At 37.5% G+C, this 13,395-nt stretch overlaps 1 protein-coding gene across 1 annotated transcript in view; it reads left to right on the top strand.

Moving 5' to 3' along the window:
• Nucleotides 1-13,395, top strand: part of LOC124788496 (unconventional myosin ID) — a 157,127-nt gene that overhangs the window by 74,036 nt on the left and 69,696 nt on the right. Inside the window, exons 6-10 of the mRNA XM_047255766.1 lie at nt 1,162-1,365; nt 1,547-1,748; nt 4,462-4,631; nt 6,964-7,073; nt 7,233-7,383. Coding sequence (XP_047111722.1) covers nt 1,162-1,365; nt 1,547-1,748; nt 4,462-4,631; nt 6,964-7,073; nt 7,233-7,383 — 837 coding nt within the window. The remainder of the gene's footprint in view (nt 1-1,161; nt 1,366-1,546; nt 1,749-4,461; nt 4,632-6,963; nt 7,074-7,232; nt 7,384-13,395) is intronic.

Raw genomic sequence — 13,395 nt, 5'->3', positions numbered from 1 at the left:
CCGAAATGTACTGCATCACTGGAGGTGCAATAAGACCACAGCCAAGTGCAGCTTAGTGCTGAACAAGTTTATTTGTAAACATATTAACTCAAAGCTTCTCCTTGGAGTAAGTTTTTACATTGACAGTGAGTGTTTAAGTCAGAATTGCAATTGAAAGGCACAATATAGTTCGTTGAATTATCACAGTTGATTGCTGATTTCACTTTGGAATAAAAAAGTTAATAACACAGAGTACTATGACAGCCAAGTCCAAAGTGCACACATGTCCCTGGTGCAGAGCTCATGTCTTGGTGAAGCCTGCTGATGGCACTGGCTGTTCCACACAGAGGATGTTGCTGGTTGGTTTATGATGTCAAAGATACTGCTGGTTTCTTAGCAAGACTTTGATTCGTGAACTGCTACTGTGCTCGGCTCCTGGCCCGGAGAGCTCGGTAGGAATGAATAACACAGCACAGCCTGGGTGCTGACCTAGATACAGTGAAGGTATGAGGATACAGCCAGGTCTATTTGAAGCCATGTGGCTCCTTGGAATCAAGTAGGTCTGCGTGGCCAATGACCTCTCGGGGATATTATGCTGCTACCTGCTGGCCTGGCACGTGTGCGAGACCTTCTGGCTGTCATCTGTTGGAGTGGCCACTGTGGCTTTGCTGTGTAAGCCACTTTCTTGATGCTGATGTCTGACTGGTTGCTATGTTTGTCAATTTCTGCAGGTGATTATGGGACTGATTTCTTCCATAATACTGAGAACCTGAAAATTTCCTCCACACCTGAAGGGATCATGACCATACCAACACGAAACCTAACCATCATATTTAAAATACAGTTCTGTTATTATTTTAAGATCAATATTTCTGTATTCTCAGCCAACTTTGTGTTATTTTAAATGTTAAGAAAGCTTTGCTAGCCGTCTTCTTCAGAAATGTATGTCTTAGTTGCTGACTGGATCCCAACTAAATGAATGTGAATCCAGACAGAGAACAACAGGGTTCTGTGCTTCAAGACATGAAGAAGACAGCTAAATAAACTGTGAAAATATTGTGTAAAAGTGACAACACTGATAACACTGATTTTACTGCAAACTTGAACACCTGAATACTGAAATATAATTTACAATATATTATCACTTCTCAAATGTAGTGATGCATATTGGATGTTATTCAGGGTAATGTGGAGTTTACTTCACAAGATGATATTGCTCGGCCAGTAGACCAAGGAGCAGTAAGCCGTGTAGCATCTATGCTTAGTGTGGTACCAGCTGAGCTGACTAAGGCACTAAGTGAAAGGGTTATAGCAGCTCGTGGGGAAGTCATGCAGAAGACCCACAACCAGTCAGAAGCCGAATATGGCAGAGATGCGTTAGCCAAGGTGAGAAAATTAATTTTTAATAATATGTCTGTCTTTTAAGTAACTCTTAAGTAATGTAACCTGAAACATTCCAGTATATTTTAAACATACCTTCCTCTGTCCAACTCCTCCTCTCCTATCTGTTTTCTCAAATTTTGATTTTGAAAATGTAATAGATGTATCTCATTTTTGCTTTTTTTAGGCTGTGTATGATAGATTATTCACATGGATTGTGGGAAAAATAAATGAGACACTTGGTAGTGGTGATCTTCAGATGAAGAAATCATACATGGGTACAGTGATCGGTGTGCTAGACATTTATGGATTTGAAATATTTGATACAAACAGTTTTGAACAGTTTTGTATTAATTATTGTAATGAGAAGTTACAGCAACTCTTTATTGGTAGGTATATATCCTTTCATTATTTTTCATTAGCCATGAATACAATTTTCATTAAATGTTAATTTTAATGTTGACAGTGAGTTCGCTTGAAACACAGAAAATTGGCGTAGTTGTTTTTCTGTAGTAAATGCTACACTGTTCCACAGACCTTTAGGCAGTCAGGTTCTTAAAAAAACTTGTCGTTTGACTAAGATAATTTATTTCTAGTGTGTTGCACAAAAGCCGTCCATGTCTGCCTGTAAGTTTTGCAGCTGTTCCAAACTGAAAAGTATTTGAAAATATTAACAAACCCTAACCAAATATTTTTAATTTTTGTGTGTTAGAAATAACTGAAGTATTTAATATTACTAAGGGTTCTTGTAATCGCTACTTGATTTTGATTTTGCCAGGTGAGTAATGATGATTTTGTTTAATTCCTTATGAGATGTTGAATATTACTTTCTAATATTGATGGTAGTTAACAGTTTTAACCAAAGGATAGTTACTGAGACATAGTTGACACCAAATAACTTCAAACTGTCAGTTTCAGTGTACATCCTCTCTCCTCTCTGTCCTATGCCCCCCCCCCCCCCCCCCCCCCCCGCCCCCCTCCCAAGCTGTGGTGACTTCAGTATAATTATTATCTTTGAATAAAAGTGCTGTTTCTATTCACCTCACTGAGTGTTTTTTGAGTTACCTTCTGTACTATACTGTAGCAGTTCTTTGTATGTATGTTCCAAGTTTCATCAAGCTTTGTTATTGGCAGCGACATAGCATGCGAAAGTTATTTTTGTCCTTTGTTGTTTTACATCAGTGATCATATCTGTATGAGACCAGTAAAGTCTCTGAAACTGTGTCATTTGTGTAAGCACCTGCTTACATTTGATGCTGAGGTGCTATTCCAGAACATGGACGACCTCGTCAATCCTGTTTATGTGGAAGGGGGAATTCAAAGTAGACTGGGGCGGCAGTGAGAATTTGGATCGAGGAGGGAGGCGTGCCAAGGTAATTCATGCAGTTGTGTGAACCACTGTGCCATGGTGGCTTACTGGCTAACACACCTGCCAAGTAAGCAGGAGACCCAGGTTCGATTCCCAGCCTTGGTACAAATTTTCACTCGTTGCTTCAGTCTATATACATAACACCCAACACATGTTTTATGGGGTTTACGTTGCTAACATAGGCAGGGTGGTCCAGTCACTGAATATGCTCTGTTTCCAAGAGCTCCTCCACTTATGTAGTTTCAATGCGGTTGTTCACTCTCATCCATAAGAAACAAAGTCAGGGCTGAATGCACCCCTGAAAAACTCACATGGTGGAGAAGTGCTGTGTCACTGTAATATAAACAGGTGAGTGTACCATATTCAAAGATTTTGAGGGCAGAACCCTTGTGCAACGTTGTCTCCTCACACCATAATGCCTTTAACGTCAAGACGATCGTGTTTTACAGTGTTCCTGGGTGCGTTATTTACCCTCACATTCACTGTTTAGTGTTGTTTTGACAGGATACTGTTTCCCCACACACCTTTTCTGGTGTGTATTCGACACTGATTTCATTTTTATGGATGAAAATGCACAACTGAATCGGATTGCTTGGGTGGAGGAGCCCTTGGGAAGAGAGGATTTTCAGAGAATGGACTGCCCTACCATTTCCTGCACCTTATATTCCATTGAGCACATGGGGTGTGTGATGCAAAGGGAAGATCTACTACAGCATGACCACCATCCAGCAGTTGTTAAACATGCTGATGGAGGGATGGAATACCCTGGCACAAGAACTTGTTAGCTACCTAGTGGCAGCATGAGGGTATGCATTGCCATCCATGGTGATTACATACCCTATTAAGAATCTTTTTTAGTGTTTACGGGAACATCATAAATCATGGAGATTTCAGTGTAATTATTGTCTTTGAATGAAAGTACCATTTCTGTTCGTCTCATTGCATGTTTCTATCAGTTACCTTATATACTATATTGTAGCAGTTCCTTTATGTGTGGTCCAAGTTTCAGCCCATCTTACTTGACAGTGATAGATCGTGTAAAAGTTACTTTCATCCTTAACTTTTGTACACCTGTTTATTTCCATAATGTTCTCAAGTGGCAAGAAAGTGCACTCTGTTGTTTTGACCAAATGTGTAAAACAATTGATACACCACCATTCCTATAACGCCTACAATACAAGTCATAAACAACGAACACCAGTATGGCCTATTTTTGAAACCTGCAAATCTTTGCAAGATCAAACTCGAATCATTTTTTGGTCTCGTGTACCATTATTTGAAGACTTCATTCCTCAGCCAACTAATAAGCAAATTCAGGCTCTTCATTGTCACATAGCTTTAGGTCTGGCAGTATTTGAAATCTATCCACAAAGTATGTGTAGCCTTAATCTTCCACTTCCACATCTCCTTTTCCCACTTTTATTTTTCATTTACTTGATTGTCTGCATTTTAAATAATAGTTCAGTGTTCGTGCGGCTACCCGCATCGGAGGTTCAATTCCTCCCTCGGGCATGGGTGTGTGTGTTGTACTTAGTGTAAATTAGTTTAAGTTACATTGGTAAGTAGTGTGTAAGCTTATGGACCGATGACATCAGCAGTTTACCACAAATTTCCAAATTTTACTAATTCTGTGATTTTATTTCTTTATTGCTAACAGTAAAAGTTAACCTACTTAAGTTTTTCATCAATGAAATTCATCCTCATATCTTGTGTTTGATTTCATTTCTTTGCAGAACTTGTTCTTAAGCAGGAACAAGAAGAGTACTGTCGTGAAGGAATTGAGTGGAAGAACATAGAGTACTTTAATAACCAAATCATCTGTGACCTAGTGGAGCAACCACACAAAGGTGTTTTAGCAATATTAGATGAGGCTTGCCTGACTGTTGGAAAGATTACAGATGAGGTCTGCTTTATTACTGACTTCTGTGTTGATTATCACTGTTTATTTGTGAGAATGTGTTTGAAAAATTTCCTAGAATATATGCTTTTTGCATATTTGTTAAATATATTATATGTTTTGTTTATGTGTAATATTTGTAAGTTATATAACAAAATACTGAAAGCAAACTATTACTAGGCATCTCCCAGTGGGGGGAGTGGGGAGCAAGCACTAGGGCTGCTGAGGGGAGAGGCAGGGTGAGGAGGGGAACAAGCTCCTCCTCCATGTGCTGCAAGCACACAGTGCAGGCAACACAAACGTGTTCCTTAAACTTGTAGAAAAGCAGCTATGTGTAGGACAGAGTTAACCGTCAGTTAAATTCTTGGTGATATTGAAATTGAGATCACTGTTTGTACTGACATATTAAATAAAGTCATTAACATGCTAATTATCAGTTACTGTATCAAAATAAATGCAGAATTAGAAGTAGACAAAAGATCAATTTACGATACTAGGAATGGAAGCTAACTTCCTGTTTATTTTTTAAATTTATTGGATGCCACACATTTTAGCAAAGCTATAATCACATTCAACACAGATGTATAATAAAACAAGAATGAAACAGGTAAATTTTTCTGAAGCTTCTGATAATTCCGATGCACTAACAGTTTCATTTTCACACGTAATCATTTTCTGTAACTTGTCACTGGTATCTGAAGTGCCGACCTCGACAATGAGGTTGTCAGTGGCTATTTCCATCACACGGTCATGCCTCCAGTACTCCTGCTCAAGCTGTTGTATCTTTTTGCAGTAATCTTTCCAGTGTTCCTCAGTAACAGCCTGAAAACAAGCACTTGCAAGAGTCAACAGATTTTGAGACAATATGTCACCTGTAATGTTGCGTTCCTGAAAGAGTCTTTTTATTTTTGCCCACGCTAGCTCAGTGGCATTCAAATCGTGGCTGTATGGTGGCAGGTGAATTACTTTGTGCCCCCTTCTTGTTGCCAGTATGTCAACTGCATATGACTTCGCTGCCACCCTATTCTCCCTAATCCAGGAGTACAGAGCTTCCGTTTTTAGAACCCACGCTTCCAACTATTTGTCTTCTGGAGATGTTCCATCAGGAAAAACTACTAAATATTATTCAGCTACTGGACTAAGTTAATTAGTTATGTGTTACATTGATCAATCTCACAGTAACCATTATGATGTGAAACTAAATGTGTAAGAAATGCATGCATGAGTCAAGATTCTTTTCTTCTTCTTTTTTTTAAGCTTAAAATTTTTATCACTTACCCCATTCCTTTAAATGGCACAAAATGCATATATTATACCTACAGATTTATTTATTCTTTTTCAAGAATTCATCTATGGTATAGAAGGAGTTGTCAAGTTCAATTTATTTTTGAAACTATTTCTACTGTCTGTCGGACATTTCATTTCATCTGGTAATTTATCAGAAAGTTTTACAGCATGATATTTTCCCCCTTTCTGTGCTAAATATAGGTTAAGTAGAGGATAGTGTAAGTCTTTCTTTCTTCTGGTATTACAATTGTAAATCCTTCATAAAATGAAAAACACTTGTGGCCACTGTGTGTGTGTGTGTGTGTGTGTGTGTGTGTGTGTGTGTGTGTTGTTTTGTTGTGCCTATGTCTGATGAAGGACTTAGTCTGACAGCTGAATAATGTCAAGCAGTCTTTTTACAGTTTACCTGCTTGTTACTTAATGCTTCCTCTATGATGTGAGCAGCAATATATCCTTTTCATGTTGTTATTTAATCCCAGATTGTCCTTTGTGTTACCATTCTTTCTTATAGCATACGTCTCTTAAGATTGCATTTTTAATTCTGAATGATATTGTTTCCATGAGGAATGAATGCACATTACTTTATGAATCCTTTGTGAAATATAATTGTACTCCTCTTTCCTTGAGCTTCTATGCTGTCTTTACATTTTAATCTTTGCTCAAGAGTATTTTCTTTTGTGCTCTATGGCTCAACATTTCTACAAAAAAATCATTTTAACCATCAAATGAATTATGTTCCTAATCTTTATCATCTACTTTTGGTATTGCTGTCAGTTTATTTCTATATTTGCCTTTAATTTTTGATTTTGTAGCCTCATTGCCATTATGGCTGAATGTTTGTTTCCTAATGCATGTGCATATTGTCTATGTAGCAGCATCCCATTTACTATTAGACATATCTGTCAGATTTAACTTGGAATGATAAGCAGTTCAAGCACATTAACTTCAAACAATGCTATCCATAATTTATGTATTGATTGTGTGTTCATATCTGCTGTTACCAATACAATAACATGTTATTGATATATTTTGAAGGTTATTTATTTTACAGATGCTGCTGGAAGCTATGGATGAAAAACTGTCTAACCATGAACATTTCACAAGTCGCCAGCTAAATCCAATGGACAAGGAACTAAAGCATAAAGTAGAGTTTCGCATTAGGTCAGTTTTGCTGTATTTTTCATATTTTAACAGTTCATAGACTAATTGTATGTAAATTAATGAGACTTCATCTTGTTGCTTGGAAGGTGACAGATAGAATTTGAGACAGTAACCTCAGATGTTTTCCAATTGCAATGGTCTTTTCTTTTTTTTTTTTAGGCATTACGCAGGAGATGTGGTGTATAACATCATTGGTTTTCTTGACAAGAACAAAGATACCTTGTTTCAAGATTTCAAGCGACTTCTTTTCAACTCGTCTAATAAGTTAATTAGCAGCATGTGGCCTGAAGGTGCAATGGATATAACAAAGGTTTGTATATAACATATGCTTTAGTAATATATAAGAGTTGTTCATTGAAGTAAAGATACAGTGGCCAGTTCTAATCGGAAATAGTTCTGGTGGTCGAGAAATGTATTTACTTTGTTTTCATGCCATGGGAGGAGAAACACAACTGTTTTTCTTTTTGTTAAATTTTTGAGATCAGGCCTGCACTCACTTTGCTTAAGGCCAAGTGGAATGATTGTTAGAAGTTTGTATATTTTAAGACCACTGATATGCACATATTGGACCTTCAGTTCTTCACAGGGTTTATCCCAAGTTCACAGAGGGCTTAACACATTAAGGACCGTAGTGCACATTGATTCTACCTCCCGCGAATATATGACACCATTTCCAACATTTTGTTCATTCATAATGCTACCATTAGTAGACTGTTTCCTTCACATAATGTAGGCTTTCTTGTCAATTATTTATATCCTTAATGGTTTTGGAAATATGCCTTAGACCATGGCCTGATGGGCATAGTATGGAAATCATGCATCAGTTTCCTTGTGAATACTCTCTGTCCATTCACAGTTTTCATAAATAATTGCATACAAATCCATGGTTCACATTTAGAGGTCATCTTTACCACAGCAAAGCGAGGGAATAGGAGGGGGAAAGATCAACTCCAGTGTTATAAAAATTTGTACACCAGAATTTTTTTCCCATTTATTTTCAATATCTTTTTACTGACAACTCTTTGAATTCTTGCATAAACTGTCCTGCAATCAAATCTTCTCTTGACGTTTATGTGGCTAAGTTATTGTTTCAGATACAAAATTTAAGTCGTGTGTTGTTATATTCTTATCCCCCAGATTTGGCAGACACATCAAATATATAATAGGCTTGACAATTCGATATGGTGGTATGCGTTTTGAGCAAAGACTCCAACAACAGCGAACGTGCTGCCAACATGGGCGGAAAGACTTTTTCACAGTAACATTGAATGGTCTGCCTGCAGGATCCAGTAACAAGTTTTGAATGTGCAGCACACAACACAAAAACTGCTAGTGAACTGATACTATGGTACAGTGCATTTTCAGTGCCAGACAAGTTTATGTTTGACTCTGAAAGCAAATTCCTATTGATGAAGTTCAGCTAACAAGTAATTTTTATCAGACTGTAACTGTTAAATTTTGTGTAGACCTTGTGCCAGTTATTAAATGCTCCAAGCAGTTGTTCTTCATTATTTTATTGCAGTGGGCTGAAGGGACACATTGGTTAAGAAATTGAATATCTTATCGGTAGTAGGTGGGAAAAAAATCAGCTATATATTCAAGATTTGTATTATTTCCCTAAATAACAGTGATTTTAACATCAATAAAGCATAGGTAGTGCCTCTCCACTCCTTGAAGCCATTGCAAGGAGAGCACTGCATCAGCAAGGCGGAATTGTGTGAGCAGCACGCGCTACCCATTACTTTCTTTGTACGAATTGTGAAACCATACACTTGGCAGTGTTGTCAATTGAGTATCAAGTGGTGTGCAGTCGCTGAGTGCCGGGCTGCAGGTGCATGCCCCTGCCACATGGCTAAGGCAACATAGATTCTATACAGCTTCATCAAAACATAGTGGCACTAATGAGCCCAACAAGTGTTGGAATGCATTTAGAATTAGAATTTCTTTGTACTGTTGATTTCCCATGTTTTCTATGGAGAAAGTGTATGTTGTACACCTGAGATTCACCAAATAACACCGCATTGACTGAGTATGGTCATGCACAATGGAAATTAAAGTGGTAATCAATTATTGAATATTGATTTAGCTGTGGAGCTGTAAATTTGCATGAAAGAATAGCTGATGAAATAATGTTTGCATTCAGTCTGCTGCTAGAATCACACTGACATTTTGAACAGAAAAAAATGAAAAAGATTTATGTTGAGGAGTGTGGCAACAGATTAAAATTGTCGAACTCATTTAAAATCAACAAAAAAAACTTCGGTTAAGTTACACTGTGGGTTCTCATTAGTAAATTGGTCAAATGAATGAATAGGACTCATTGTAATACATACAATTAATTGCTACGAACGGAAAGAGGAAGGAAGTGCGAGGTGCAGTGGCGAGCAGAGATGGGCATTTATTATTCGAATAAGTAGATCATTTAAACAAATTTATTTGTAACTTAAAAAACGAAAAATGTACTTGTTGAAAAATGTGAAGAGAGGATTGGAAGACTTTTTCACTTGTCTACAACAGCTGTAGTTATTTCAGTAATGTCTTACCCATGATTTAAAAACAAATAGTTTACCGATATTGCTTTACACGACTAAGGGAGGCTTACAAAAAACTATTGCTGTATAATAGCCAAAGAAATGAAGAAATTGGCTTGCAAGTTTCAAATGATTATATGACTTAAAAAGAAAATTTTATTTTGAAAGTGATTTAGAAAGTGAAGCTAATGTAGAATCACAATTAATTATTTGCGAGAAATTATGGCAGAATTGATGACTTCTCAGTTTTTGCTGAAGAAGAATGTGAGTTGAAAGTCGTATATAGTTATTGTGAAATAAAGATCATTGTGGAAGATATAACACACCAATGTCCTCTTTGAATGTGTAGAATATATTTTCTTTACTGTCACAATGGCAAATCTTCAAAAAATCAACTGAAGCTTCTGATAAGATTTTTGAATAAAAGATTCCTTGTGAAAACTGATTTAAAGGCAACAAAAAGTACACATGTTTAATAAATGACAAGGAATTGGAGTAATCAATACTATTTGAGCTCAAATTTTTCTGTTATTTGTAAAATTTTATTCACAGATGACAAATAAATGTTTTTATTCATCCAAGTGAATAATGTTTCAAATAATATTTCCCATTCATGAATAATGAATAATTTTTGTGTGTATTCATTATTCCCCATTGGAATGTATTTTATCCAGCTCTGTTTTAAAGCAAAGTGCATTGCACATATGCATACTGCAGATTCATAGCCTATGTGCTAAAGAATTAAAGTGTGTGACATCTGCATGCCTGTGAACAATCATTTAGTTGGCTGTGCCATCTACATGATCATGTATAAGTTCTCATGTGGCCATCATTAAGTGAGGCAGTATTGGTAATCTTCAACAACTTCTGCTGAGGTATGCAAAGTGTACTTGCACACTATCTTGCACACCGTAGCTGCGTTAATGCCACATGGATCAGCCATGCACTTGCCATGCTCTGGTGGCAAGTCAAGTGCTGTTGCATCCCATACTATGCCTATGTGGAAGCCAGTTATAGAAGAGCACTTGAGTAAGAGGCACATGCTCTGCTGTCAAGAGTACTAATGACCCAGCATTGATATGACATGCAGAATCGTATAGAAATGGGGAACATATAAACTAATGAGAGGCTCTTGAGTATATCAAGAATACTGTGAAGATGCTGTCTATCAATTAGTTCAAGAAAAGGAGGGGAAGGACAGATTTGGTCTTGAGAGATTACAAGCAGCTGCCTTTTGATTATATGATCTGAGATAGTGTATCAGTTGTGTCCAGTTGGAGTAAAGGTTTCCTACAAAATTTCATTAACATTTAGTTTATATATAAATAAAAATAGGTTAAAGTTAGATATAGTGGGAATTAGTGAAGTTCGGTGGCAGGAGGAACAAGACTTTTGGTCAGGCGAATACAGGGTTATAAATGCAAAATCAAATAGGGGTAATGCAGGAGTAGGTTTAATAATGAATAAAAAAATAGGAGTGCGGGTTAGCTACTACAAACAGCATAGTGAACGCATTATTGTGGCCAAGATAGACACAAAGCCCATGCCTACTACAGTAGTACAAGTTTATATGCCAACTAGCTCTGCAGATGATGAAGAAATAGATGAAATGTATGACAAGATAAAAGAAATTATTCAGGTAGTGAAGGGAGACGAAAATTTAATAGTCATGGGTGACTGGAATTCGTCAGTAGGAAAAGGGAGAGATGGAAACATAGTAGGTGAATATGGATTGGGGGGAAGGAATGAAAGAGGAAGCCGCCTTGTAGAATTTTGCACAGAGCATAACTTAATCATAGCTAACACTTGGTTCAAGAATCGTAAAAGAAGGTTGTGTCCCTGGAAGAATCCTGGAGATACTAAAAGGTATCAGATAGATTATATAATGGTAAGACAGAGATTTAGGAACCAGGTTTTAAATTGTAAGACATTTCCAGGGGCAGATGTGGATTCTGACCACAATCTATTGGTTATGAACTGCAGATTGAAACTGAGGGAACTGCATAAAGGTGGGAATTTAAGGAGTTGGGACCTGGATAAACTGAAAGAACCAGAGGTTGTAGAGAGTTTCAGGGAGAGCATAAGGGAACATTTGACAGGAATGGGGGAAAGAAATACAGTAGAAGAAGAATGGGTAGCTCTTAGGGATGAAGTAGTGAAGGCAGCAGACGATCAAGTAGGTAAAAAGACGAGGGCTAATAAAAATCGTTGGGTAACAGAAGAAATATTGAATTTAATTGATGAAAGGAGAAAATATAAAAATGCAGTAAATGAAGCAGGCAAAAAGGAATACAAACGTCTCAAAAATGATATCGACAGGAAGTGCAAAATGGCTAAGCAGGGATGGCTAGAGGACAAATGTAAGGATGTAGAGGCTTGTCTCACTAGGGGTAAGATAGATACTGCCTACAGGAAAATTAAAGAGACCTTTGGAGAGAAGAGAACCACTTGTATGAGTATCAAGAGCTCAGATGGCAACCCAGTTCTAAGCAAAGAAGGGAAGGCAGAAAGGTGGAAGGAGTATATAGAGGGTTTATACAAGGGCAATGTACTTGAGGACAATATTATGGAAATGGAAGAGGATGTAGATGAATACGAAATGGGAGATAAGATACTGCGTGAAGAGTTTGACAGAGCACTGAAAGACCTGAGTCGAAACAAGGCCCCGGAAGTAGACAACATTCCATTAGAACTACTGATGGCCTCTGGAGAGCCAGTCATGACAAAACTCTACCATCTGGTGAGCACGATGTATGAGACAGGCGAAATACCCTCAGACTTCAAGAAGAATATAATAATTCCAATCCCAAAGAAAGAAGGTGTTGACAGATGTGAAAATTACCGAACTATCAGTTTAATAAGTCACAGCTGCAAAATACTAACGCGAATTCTTTACAGACGAATGGAAAAACTGGTAGAAGCCTACCTTGGGGAAGATCAGTTTGGATTCCGTAGAAATGTTGGAACACGTGAGGCAATACTGACCTTACGACTTATCTTAGAAGAAAGATTAAGAAAAGGCAAACCTACGTTTCTAACATTTGTAGACTTAGAGAAAGCTTTTGACAATGTTAACTGGAATACTCTCTTTCAAATTCTGAAGGCGGCAGGGGTAAAATACAGGAGGCGAAAGGCTGTTTACAATTTGTACAGAAACCAGATGGCAGTTATAAGAGTCGAGGGGCATGAAAGGGAAGCAGTGGTTGGGAAAGGAGTGAGACAGGGTTGTAGCCTCTCCCCGATGTTATTCAATCTGTATATTGAGCAAGCAGTAAAGGAAACAAAAGAAAAATTCGGAGTAGGTATTAAAATTCATGGAGAAGAAGTAAAAACTTTGAGGTTCGCCGATGACATTGTAATTCTGTCAGAGACAGCAAAGGACTTGGAAGAGCAGTTGAATGTAATGGACAGTGTCTTGAAAGGAGGATATAAGATGAACATCAACAAAAGCAAAACGAGGGTAATGGAATGTAGTCAGATTAAGTCGGGTGATGCTGAGGGAATTAGATTAGGAAATGAGACACTTAAAGTAGTAAAGGAGTTTTGCTATTTAGGGTGTAAAATAACCGATGATGGTCGTAGTAGAGAGGATATAAAATGTAGACTGGCAATGGCAAGGAAAGCGTTTCTCAAGAAGAGAAATTTGTCAACATCGAGTATAGATTTAAGTGTCAGGAAGTCGTTTCTGAAAGTATTTGTATGGAGTGTAGCCATGTATGGAAGTGAAACATGGACGATAACTAGTTTGGACAAGAAGAGAATAGAAGCTTTCGAACTGTGGTGCTACAGAA

Source organism: Schistocerca piceifrons, chromosome 3 (assembly GCF_021461385.2).
Source record: "Schistocerca piceifrons isolate TAMUIC-IGC-003096 chromosome 3, iqSchPice1.1, whole genome shotgun sequence".
Taxonomy (NCBI): domain Eukaryota; kingdom Metazoa; phylum Arthropoda; class Insecta; order Orthoptera; family Acrididae; genus Schistocerca; species Schistocerca piceifrons.
The sequence above is the reverse complement of the archived record's forward strand: the minus strand, read 5'-3'. Positions and strand labels throughout refer to the sequence as shown.